At 43.4% G+C, this 12,107-nt stretch overlaps 1 protein-coding gene across 1 annotated transcript in view; it reads right to left on the bottom strand.

The window, feature by feature from the left end:
• The window catches only part of LOC109486454 (protocadherin Fat 4-like), a 31,757-nt gene extending 20,118 nt beyond the window's left edge, over positions 1 to 11,639 (bottom strand). The window contains exons 1-15 of the mRNA XM_019790283.1: positions 11,585 to 11,639; positions 7,527 to 7,735; positions 6,927 to 7,142; positions 6,345 to 6,589; positions 5,869 to 6,020; positions 5,164 to 5,341; positions 4,594 to 4,741; positions 4,140 to 4,248; positions 3,689 to 3,820; positions 3,080 to 3,225; positions 2,333 to 2,543; positions 1,732 to 1,973; positions 1,070 to 1,324; positions 480 to 749; positions 242 to 337 (exon numbers count right to left, since the gene is read on the bottom strand). Of these exons, the coding sequence (XP_019645842.1) occupies positions 242 to 337; positions 480 to 749; positions 1,070 to 1,324; positions 1,732 to 1,973; positions 2,333 to 2,543; positions 3,080 to 3,225; positions 3,689 to 3,820; positions 4,140 to 4,248; positions 4,594 to 4,741; positions 5,164 to 5,341; positions 5,869 to 6,020; positions 6,345 to 6,589; positions 6,927 to 7,142; positions 7,527 to 7,735; positions 11,585 to 11,639 (2,664 nt within the window). The remainder of the gene's footprint in view (positions 1 to 241; positions 338 to 479; positions 750 to 1,069; positions 1,325 to 1,731; positions 1,974 to 2,332; positions 2,544 to 3,079; positions 3,226 to 3,688; positions 3,821 to 4,139; positions 4,249 to 4,593; positions 4,742 to 5,163; positions 5,342 to 5,868; positions 6,021 to 6,344; positions 6,590 to 6,926; positions 7,143 to 7,526; positions 7,736 to 11,584) is intronic.
• Between the last annotated feature and the right edge of the window lie 468 nt (positions 11,640 to 12,107).

Genomic DNA, 12,107 nt, shown 5'->3' with positions numbered 1-12,107 from the left:
AAACTCTATTTATGTAAATTGTATTTTGTTGTGTGGCGCTGTTAAAATATGCTAGGAACTTGAGTGCAGCGCCACACTGCCATTATTACTGTTTTGTTGTGTGTTGATGAATAACAAATACGTTGGTCTATTGTTGACAAACATCAGTACATCGATTCACTCTAATCACATTGCAGCTAAACAATTGATTACAAGGCTGGCTAAATTGCATAATTTTAGGCAATACAAACGCAAGTGTTACCTGTGTGAAGGCTGGATCGTCCTCATTCAGGGGGTTGACGTACATGGTGACTGTGATGTCGGCTGTCCTCGCCCCATTCGGGTCGCTATCTGTCGCCTACACGTGAGATAGATGAGATAAAATAAGATTTTGCTTCGTCGTAATTCTCTGCCTATGGATGTCAAAGAATGACACATGAGTTATCGTACCTAGAACCGTTCCTATCTTGTTCTAGGCCTGAATGGATTAGGACACGTACCTTGATTTTGAGCTCGTACGACGTTGTGCCGGACTCGTAGTCTAGTACGAAATTGTCCAGTGTCACCGCCCCGGACGTGGTGTCCAGCACAAAGACTGAGCTGGCCGGGTCCTCGTAGTAGCTCACGGTTCCGTAGGTGGTGTCTGCGTCCTGGCAGTTCAACTGGGCGATCGCTGTGTTCGAAGCGGTGTTCTCGTCCACTGACACGGCGTACAGGTACTGCGTGCACACCGGGCCGTTGTCGTTGATGTCATCAATGGTTATCGTCACCTGTAGATGGTGGAGTAAATAGAGATTTAAAAAAATGTAAATGAGTTTATTGTAAATGAACGCAGGTGACCCCAAATGGAACACGCGTGGTCAAGCATGATTCGGTTCCAATGGTCGAACATGATTCGGTTCCTTCCAAAGGTGTGGACTTTTGGGTAGTCAGGTTTAACCACCGTGGATCTTGCCATGAACCAGGTTAATTCAATGTATTAATGCAATCTTTGGGCAAGTATTTTTTCACAAATAACAAATTTATGTCATGTCTACACTAGATCCACAATAGTGAGCAGAATTATTTCTAGACCCCGATGCGGACTTACCTGTTGTGTAGCCGTGTTGACCGGCGACCCTGCGTCCGAGGCCTTCACTGTTATAGTGTAGCTCTTAGTGTTTCCCATCGTCTCGTAGTCGATCACCTTAGCGGTGTAGACCACGCCTGTAGACGTGTCGATCTCGAAGTTCCCGTCCGTGTTGCCGTTGATAATCTCGTACGTGACGGCCCCGTCTGATCCTCTGTCGCCGTCAGTAGCGGCGAAGGTGACAACGGATGTGCCAACCTGCGACTCTTCGTCAAGCTGTCAATCAATCAATCAATCAATCAATCAATTACTCGATCGATCGATCGATAAATCGATAAATCAATCACTATGTATATCCCAGAATCATACGATAAAGTACAATGAGATGCGTATTGCTGTTTAATATAAAATCATTAAGGGGGTTCTAAACGGCACCTTGGGGATCGCCCTATGCCATAGTATAAGTCTGCAAGGCCCCGTTTCCAACAGACAACGATCGCTTCGAGACCACAACTGAATTTGTGTGACCCTTCATTTTATGACTTGAATAGACAATAAAACAGACAAAACGTAACAAAATTCGTTCCTTATCTGCGAAATTGAGTGTTGTACCAATCTTATGAAATCGCTATTGAAAGAGGGCCCGGGTGTAAACGAATAGTTAAAAACGTTCAACTACATACCGTAGGTGATGTGGGGTTGGCAGCGGCGAAGCTCGGCGTGAACTCGTTGTCTCCAGTGATGTCTATCTCTATAATGGCGCTTGAGGACAGCCCCGTCGATACTCCATTCTCGTCCACAGCTTTCACCACCAGGGTGTAGGACTGAGCCTCGCTGGCGTCGTCATAGTCGATCGCCTTCGCCACTTCGATCAGAGGGTTTCCGTTGTCCACATCCGATATCTTAAAGTTACCCGCGGTGTTTCCTGTAAAATGAAAGGCGTTGAATAATGATTATCTTAATCATGGTTAATCCTTTTGTCACCCATGTTGTTTACAAAGTGCTAGATAAATGCACTTTACCACATTCATTATTCAACAAAAAACAGATAAGAAGGAATGGTTACGCAATCGTAGCGATGCCAAATCATATCCTATCACCCAAGACATATAGGGTAACAACCCTGTCAATCAACTAAAAAACCCCACCTCCGCCCATTCACTTCCAATCCTCCCCGCTTAGGACAAGATACCTACTACAAACTCTCCATAAACCAGCCCCATCCAAAACAATAAATATTCCTTCACAAAAAATAACAGACTAGTAGGAGAAATCAAACGTTACCTGAGATAATAGAGTACTGGATTTCGCTGTCCGGTGAGTCGCCGTCAGCACAGGTGAGAGTCGCGACCACGTAATTGATGACTACCGACGTCTCCACGACCGAGTGTGTATAGAAGGCGGGGTTGAACGTCGGCGTCATGTCGTTCACGTTCACGACGTTAACGCTGACCGTCGCAGTGACGGCTGAGCCCCCGCCGTCAGTGGCTGTCACCTGGGGGGGGGGTTAGAAAGTCAGTGCAGTATACATGTATATCAGATGTTCAATGGTTACAAAATGAATTATGATAAAAGTTCATCTGTGTTGGTAGTAATCATAGTAAAACATTGAACTTTATTCCAACACAAGGGTTACAGAGCGACGACCACTGTCGCCTTCATCAGGATAATTAATGACCAATCACTTCAATGAATTATGATTTTATGATTAGCATCGCTAAGACGTATTTTGCTTAATAGAAAGCCAAAATGACCACTTCTAGGCATGGAGCTAGGTGACACTACAGACGTATGACTATGCCAAAAGAAGACGACGGTGAATGTTTATTTTCAAAGCTTGAAGATTGTTTTTGTTTGTTAGTAGATGTTGACAAAAACTGAAAATCATTACATGATACTTCAGTGGAACTTCCGGTTTTTCATATCTTGTGTCCTACACGTGCTACGATCACAATACTTCCAATGCTTCTTGGTGCGGTATTCTAACACATATATTGAAATTCTGATCAGAAACACTGTACTTAGAATTACCTCTAAGACGTAAGAAGGTGTTGTCTCGTAGTCCAGTGTAGTCCTCAGCTTGATGTCCCCAGCAGTCGGGTGGATATAGAACTTCCCGTCCAAGTTACCAGTTACGATGGCGTAGGTTAGGTCACCGAAGTCTCCATAATCGCCATCTGTGGTGGGCAAATATAAGGTATAATACATAAATATACATTTAGGTTTTAACGTTAAACTATATCATCATCTCCATCAAGAAGTTTGTGCCTTCGGTTGCTTTCTTGTGCGTGTGCCAGCCAACATAACTCGAAATGGATCGTCTTGATATTGCATATGTGGATAGGGATTGATGATACATTGTACCTCGAAATGATCAGATCATAAGAACCCTAGCGTCTTTCCAAGGTACTGCAGGACATCTGGTTTTGACATCTCGTGTTCTGGACATACTATGCTCACGATTTTGGGGGTGACGTCGGTTGTAAAAATTAACATCATTTAGCGAAGGTATGAGATCATGTAACTCTAGTTTGATTATTTAACCTGGGATATTTCTACCAGTGAGAGCTATCCACTATTGCCGGTGAGGACGTGGATAAATTAGTGTGTTTTGTACGTATATGCTGTTACGTAACCTACCCGAACAGCTGAGAGACTGTATAGTTGCGTCCACGGTCTCGTCTTCATTAGGCGTGGCGGTGTAGGTGGGCTGGGTACAGGTCGGGTTGTTCTCGTTCTCGTTCGTCACTTCAACCACAACCGTCACCGTGGCTAGAAAGAAGCGAGAAGAACCAAATAAATGCCATGAATGCCTGCAATGAGCTTTGAAATAAAAAATTAGGATAGATGATAAGCGTGGTCTCAATCGACACTTAAGAGGGCAATAGGGGAGGAAGTTAAAATGTCGAGCTTCGTTCCAAGTTTCATGCTTCACGAGGACCTGTGGTGAAACTGATGAACTGAAATGAAGGAATTAGGGCCTAGTGATCTGCTAGGGACATGGCATCTGGCGAGGTGAACCGATATCTGTCATCACACTCAAGTTAGTGAATTTTCTAAACATTTCAGAAGGATGTGCGGTAAACTGTACCTGAGTTTGCCTGTGGGTTGGTCCCGCCGTCCGTGACCGTGACCTCCATGGTGTAGAGCCAGTTCTGGGCGGAGGCGGTGGCAGAGTCATACTCCAACGCAGCGCTCGTCTGCAAGGCAGGGCAAAAATCAACAACTTTACACTGGAAAGCTTTGATTCAAACAGAAACGGTAAAGAAGTACAACGTTTAATAACTTGGGGAAGGGTGGCCAAGCCCTACATGCATTCTACTGTCTGTGCCTTCCCAAAATACCGCTTGGATGTTTCAGGTATTGATTGGTGGGTATACTCAACATGACACTTTGTGGTCTTTTGCATGTAGGACAAGCTAGGAAGAAAACATGACACTACTGGACGCCCAAGTACACAGGAAACGCGCATTACTGAAAGGATACTAGGTCACCAAATGAATTGGTAAATAAGACTGTTACAAATATTAATGTAGCATCCAAACCTTGACTTCAGCCCCGGTGAGCGTGAAGAGTCCGGACCCGCCCGACAGGCTGTAGGACAGCTGGTTGTTAGGACTGGTGCCATCAGAGTCGCTACAGCTCAGCGTCGCCACGTTTGTACCCGTCGCCGTGCTTTCCGCCATCTGTTTCCTGTAGGGATGCAATTTTGTGTTAGAACCGCAGAGAAAAAGACAGCTCTTGTGTCCCCGACACTCTGAGACGCATATTTCCGTAAGAAAACTTTATTCAAGTATTAAGCCCGCCTCAGAGACACGCCTCACCTGGCGGGGCTTCTTTGTTGGTCGGATTCGCTTTAGAACCTTACAAATTTTGCTAGAAGGAAGTTAGACTTAGTAGCTGTCTTAATTGAACCTCCTCTGTATCGTTTCTAGTAGTAGCGTGTGAATTGTCTACGTGTATCTTTTATCTGGCTATCGCACCACAGACGATCTGACATCCAATTTTCACAACCCTTCTCGATTTGCCTTCTTCACCATTCTAACCTTCAGGGACGTGTCAAAAATCATTCTTTTAGCATCTAAGATTTAAAAAGAAAAAAAAGTGCCACCTACGTGTAGACATACTGCGTGCAGACTGGCGGTTTGTCGTTCAGGTCCTCCAGGTTGATAGTGAGGGTTGTCGTGACGGAGTGGCTGGCGCCGTCAAACGCTCGGATGGGCAGGGACCAGGAAAGGGTGGCACCTGCCGCGTCATAGTCCAGATCAGCTGCAGTGTACACTACTCCGGTACCTGGGGCAAAAACGGGAAGTACGTCGGTCTTTATCGTTGGATAAAAGATATGGGAAAGGCTACGGTAACGAAGTTACAGAGTGCCAGTCCTTTTGTGGAGCAGGCGACTACTCCTATACCTGGGGGAAAAGTCCTCTTGTGGTTAGGCTGGTTAACTAAAAATAGTAGTAACATTTTCTGAGGTTCTGGACTCCTCTATGGCAGACCCCATTGTTGTGCCCTTCACACCTATTTCCTCATTCGACTCTGGTGAAAACGAGTACCTAGCTTCGGTTAAGGACGTTCTCTCGGATGCGACGTAAAGCAGGAGGTCCCGTGTTTGAGGAGAGCCACACCTCGAGCACGTTAAAGAACAGATCACGCTATCGAAAAGAGCAGAAGTCCTTCCCGGTGTGAGTGGATCAAACCGGTCTTACGCAGCTTAACTTAACTGTACTTAACTGAGTGTTACGAGTATAGGCGGTTTACTGCTTATGCTAAACAAACAAACAAACAAACTAACCAAAAAAAAAACAACACAGACTTACTGGCATCTAAGGTGAAGTCGTTCTGCGTGCTGATGAACTGGTAGGTGATGGTGTCGGTCCCGCCGAAGTCTGCGTCTGAGGCCGGCACCTCTCCCGCACTGGTGCCCACCGGTACGTCCTCGTTCAGACTAACGGGGGTCGTGGTGGAACCGCTACACAGGAAACAGATTCGATTTAATTTTTTTTGCAAATGATATGATAAAAGCAGAACACAAAGCACAACATTTCTTGCGCGGTCCGAAAAAACAACATGGTCGAAGGCTACCTCATAACTGATTCACTAGGGAATGCATTGGTCCAATTTGTGAAATTCTTTCAAAGCAATTGTAGTACTGAAATAAATGCACCCCTGAGGCGTCGCAAAAAAAAAACGCAGATTAGAAAGGAAGCCCAATTTCTCTTTACAACTGAAATAATAATGATGATAGGGTCAGTCACCAAGAAACCAGAAACACAGCATTTTTATAAGGCCTTACCTGAATACTGGGGACTCATCGTTCGTATCTACCAGGTTGACCGTCAGGACTCCCGTGTCCGTATTGAAGGCACCGTCAGTTGCCGTGATCGTCAGGGTGTAGGACGTCGTACCGCTCTCGTAGTTAATGGACGTGGAAGCAGTAGTAGTGATGATACCGGTGGAGCTGCCGATTTCGAAGTCTGATCCTCCGCCGGCTAGCGAGTAGGTGATAGTGTCACCATTGTCTTCATCTGTGGCTGTCACCTGGAAAACGTGTTATAAAATGAATGGATGTTTGAATGTTTGTTATTTAGCATTTATTTATCAAACTTTACAGGGTAGAATCTAAGATGTATGTACCTGTTTTAGCATCGGCATAAAAGTTATTCCGAGTTCGTGAAAGAAAGCTACATCTGGGCATACAATCATTCTCTGGAGGGCGATATCGACTTCCTGTAACCTTTGACACAGAACGACGTCACATGCGCATTAAGTCAAGTGTCAATGTATCGAGTCGGATAGAAGTTTTATATTTGTCTCTATATATTTGCTATCTTTAGTAGGACATGTTTAAAAGAGAAGAATTAATGCTAAAGCGCACCTGGAAGACTTGGTAACTGCCGCCGACGTCTTCGTTCAGGCCGATGGTCTGTCCGGAGTTGGGGATGTTGGTGATGACTGGGGCTTCGTTCACGTCCGCAATATTTACTGTGAGGTCCGCGGACACCTTGTTTCCGTCGGGGTCCTCGGCCTCAATAGTTAAAGTGTAGGACGTGGTGGTCTCAAAGTCAAAGGACGCACTTGCCGTTGTACTCACCTAGACGTCAAGAAATGACAAAGAAAGATATAGATCTATCTATCTATCTATCTATCTATCCATCTACATGTATCTATCTCTCTATATATGCAGATTGTATCAGATATAATATATTTGTCTCTAATTGTAGTGGTAGTAGCAGTAGTAGTAGTTGTCTATGTCTTTCTATGGTAGCTTAAAGCGATAAATCACGAAATTTTGTCGTTCCTGTCTTCTGTTTACTTTTTGAGAAGCATTTCCAGAGCAACCTACTAAGGGGATCGAAATACATGTACACCACTTATTCTTGACATAAAATCCTATTTGCTACCCAAAATCCGGTCCATAGCAATTGTCCATGGCAAACAAATTATACATCTTCAATTTGTCTAGCTAGTCCCTTACCCGTCCAGTTGTAGTGCCAGAGTTGTAAGTTGCTATTGCCACTTCAAACGGTGCTGGTGAAGGGCTAGCGTTTAGAATGATAAGCGTCACGGTTTGAGTGTCAGTATCTTGCACGGTAAAGTCATACACGGACACACCGCCTCCCACGTCCTCGTTAATAGTGTCCGTAGACGGGAGGGAGGCGCCGAAGTCAGGACTCGCTGCTTGGGCTGTGGAGAGAGATAAAATATTAATATTTTTATAATTTCCGTCAGAGTGGCCCATATCAGTCGTATGACCCCTGCTTTACAGGTGGGTCCTGGGGACAAAATAACACACACAGTTAATACGCATAGTTGCATACAGGAAACACAATCGAGGTACAATACATGAAAAAAAAGATAATTTCGTATAGTAAATAACAACAATATTAGTGCTACCCATAAGTGCAATTTTTCTTATGTTTAATGGAGGGACAGTACTGGATTCATACGTTGTGTCTCGTTAAGGACACGCGATACAGTTCGTTTTTTTCAGATGCTGGGTATATGGGTTGGTGGGCATGGTGAAGATTTTGCTTGGTTTTGTTGTCTTTTATATATACACTAGCATCTTGTTTCAGATTCTTATTTGAAATCAGGAGTTACTACGAAGGGACCATATTGTTGACAGAGCAATCAACGAATCTTACAGGCAAAGAACGATTGTTTATTGTTTTACGTGTTATGATTTTTTAACATCAAACTTTTGCGAGAACAGAGTTTCAACAACGTGGCTCCCAGCATGTTCACAGCATGTTTTGGGGTCTTGTAGAAAGAGGGCCTAAGTTCGCCCACATGATACATGATAGTGGACGATAGAGAGCCCACTCTGTCACCACTGCCGTCCAGTAACTTTAACCCGTTACTTGTGTTGACTAATGGCTATTCCTGCTCTACGAAGGACACACCACACACACGCCACGCCATGACTGACACATGTCAGCGCTAAACCCAAGTAGCCACGAGAAACTAGACCCAGCGTAAAGATGTAGCACTCAGAGAGCCCACTCTGTCACCAGTGTTACCGGTAATGGTAACCCGTTACTTCTGGTGACTAATGGTCCGACCTGCTCTAACAAGGACACCACACACACACGCTCTGATAGCCATGACCCCGCCATGCCATGCCTAACACATGTAAACGCTAAACCCGAGTAGCCATGAGATAACCTACGGTATGATGTAGCAGTGTGTGGATCACTAGGTGGTGACGACAGACTTTCAAGGACGTTAGATAAGGATAAGTCCCCTTTGTGCCTGGCTGCCAGCCCCTTTCGCGAGTGAGTGATAATCTCCTTCGACCACGGAAGCCATACGCCCCGCCAGGCCCAAGTCGGTACCCTGGCTCTAATTATCTCCTCGCTACCATGACGTGATAGAAAAAGGGTTTGGGTGGATACATTTGGCAGCGGACATTAGGGACAAAAAATCTATCGCTTATGGCACCCAGGCAAGTCCCCTTTCCAAAAGACAGCGATATCTATGCGACCTCACAGAGACCGTCTATAGTTTCCATTTTGGTGCATCTTTCAACCAGAACAAAACCGTGAACATGAGGCGACCCACGCCCCTGAAACTCTCTTCTCGCAAAGGTATCACCAGAAGACATAAAACACAAAGCGTAAAAAAATATGCATTTCACCGTTTGGGCATTTTTATTTTGCGCGGATCCCTTTCGGAATAAAAACAATCCTGCGTGCTTCCAAACGAATAATGGATAATCCTACCTTCCCATTCTACCAAATATCACATTTTCAGTAATGTGAAGATGGAAATTGTTTAATTAAGAAGCTCTCTGTCAAATAGCTGGTCGCTCAGTAGTCGTAGGTGCAACCTTCGTTACAACATGTAGCTCCTGTGTTAAAGGATTAGAAATACTACTGTAATGTGCTACCCAGGTTCTCAAACCACGACGTGTAGGTTTAAAATGACCACATATTACATGTAGTTATCTCGCGTGCGGTCTCGAGACCATTTTGTGAATAGCACCACTGGGCCAAGGAAACCTACACTGTAATTATAATGTGCCCTTATGTTTCAAATTACGGCTTGTAGGTTTAAAATGTCCACATTTTACATGAAGTTAGCTCGCGTGCGGTCTACAGTCCATTTTGTCAATACGACCTCCGTTCGACTGTGTCCACACTTATAAAGTTTACCACTGGGCCATAGGAAACCTACAGTTATCCACCACACAGATTGGCGCAACGGAAACATCACCCTGTAGCCTGAATGGGACACTAAGTCTTAAAAGCCCACTAAGTCGGCATTAACCCACCAGTAGGGGGTTAGGCTTTCAGTAGTGTTTTTCTATCGTCCTGCGATGTTGTGTTTTCGGTCGGAGGGAAACAAGCAAGGTGTGAGCCGGTGCATCTGTTTCCGTGTGCTTCAGATTAAGAATTAATACAGGATGTTTTCTGTGTCTAAAACTAAGGGATGCCTCTATAAAAACAAGCCTAACCTGCCTTAAGCGAACTTAGGATAATAGTAGTATCGTATGTCTACAGTTGTATACTATATACATGTATCCAGGAAAAAATTTGGAAAGGAGCATGTCACAAGAAAATGTGGGACTAAACATTTGTCGTAATTATACCAGCTCCAAACATACTGGCTTAAATTGATAAAAATGTCAAACGTTCCTTAAACTACTCGTAAGAAAATTCAAACTCTACTACTGGATCAGTTAACGGATTTATTTCCGGACGTTTCGAGTGACATCCATCACTCTTCTTCAGCGTCACAAATGAACAGAGAACCGATTCACTCTTATATACAAGTAACTAGAAAAACCGGTTAAACAACAAGGTCCGTAAGAAGCTTTATCATGTAAAAGAACGGTTCACTCAATGTACAGGAATTAGAACTAGAAAAACCTGTTCAACAACCGTAAGAGTCTTTGTCTTCCTATGGTAATTTCTTACCATAGGAACTTTCCTTACATGACAAAGACTCTTACGGTTGTTGAACAGGTTTTTCTAGTTCTAATTCCTGTACATTGAGTGAACCGTTCTTTTACATGATAAAGCTTCTTACGGACCTTGTTGTTTAACCGTTTTTTCTAGTTACTTGTATATAAGAGTGAATCGGTTCTCTGTTCATTTGTGACGCTGAAGAAGAGTGATGGATGTCACTCGAAACGTCCGGAAATAAATCCGTTAACTGATCCAGTAGTAGAGTTTGAATTTTTTTACGAGTATCGTTTACCTGGATGTCTAACCTTCATCAACGTTCCTTAAACTAGTATACATATCATAACGACTGCGACCTTGATTTGCGTAAATATTGTAACATTACGGAACAGTGGTTGACTACCATCGTAACAAAGTTATAAGTACACCACACTTTGACTGACAAGCCGGTATTGAGTGAAGTGATTTCAGAATAACATATCTAAATTTAAATGTTCTTGCAAACATACTTAACTCTATACTAAACCCCCCTGTGGGCTTATCATATACATGTAAAAGTCGCGTTCTAACACGTACACTCGTGGTTAGTATACAAATATTACATAAATCTGTAATAATATCACTATACAAATAACATTCATCCTGTAATTGTATTAATAAATCACATTACTGACATAACACACTCATGTTACAATATACATGTATCACTTCGAGTTGCGTAAATGTTTCCATCAATGTTGCAAATGAATGGCAAATTATCTATCAAACAGTTTGTCGTCTTTAGCAGCAGACACGTAAATGCCGTATTACATATCTAAGAACTGTTCGGGTCCTGTTTTCAAGTGTTACAATTTTTTCATTGAACATTTGGGTAATTTACGTCCTACTTTTTGAGATCATGATCATTTTAATTGTATAATTAATGCGAAATCAGCCATGCTGCCTGGGTGGCCAATGTATTGTCTTGTTACAATTGAATTGAAATAAAAATAGAATTTACAACATGACATGGCATTTTTACAAGCTTGATGTTTGTTCAACAGAAATACAACTGCAATAAGTTACAACGAATTAAAAACTCAAGCAGAAATACACCAATAATTAGTCGTAACAAATAAAAACTTACCAGAAGTCCCGAAAACAGCGAATAGGAGGACAGTGATAGTCCACATCGGAGCCATCTTTGATGCTTGTAGTATTCCTTTTTTTTGTGAGCGAAGTGCACTTAGTTTTTCACAGGTCCGCCATCTTGAATAAAAGCTGTACAGAAAGGTCCGGATGAAAAGTCTTCCTCAACCGTATCGGTCCTAAAATCACTCCAACAAAGGACGATCCCCTCGGAAATATTCCAAATGTCTCCAGTGATGTTTTAACGCGCACAAAAGTTGGAACCTGACGAATTTTTACGGCAAACCACGTTGAGAAGTCTTAGTCCAGTTGGAGTGCGTTGAATCTGAAGATAGCGTCCATGACAAAATAAATAGTGTTTGATCAGCGCAAATGTACCTCCAGATCGATCGTGGCACAATAATGCGGTCTTGATAAGGGTGCGGCGACGGGCAAATAGGAGAGAAAAAATAACCAAAGAAACGGTCCACAATGGAACTGTCACCTGTCACGTCACGAGAGTTTGCTGACGGAGGTTGTTA

Source organism: Branchiostoma belcheri, unplaced genomic scaffold (assembly GCF_001625305.1).
Source record: "Branchiostoma belcheri isolate BF01 breed outbred unplaced genomic scaffold, Haploidv18h27 scaffold80, whole genome shotgun sequence".
NCBI classification, from domain to species: Eukaryota; Metazoa; Chordata; class Leptocardii; order Amphioxiformes; family Branchiostomatidae; genus Branchiostoma; species Branchiostoma belcheri.
This window is presented reverse-complemented; position numbering and strand designations above follow the sequence as displayed.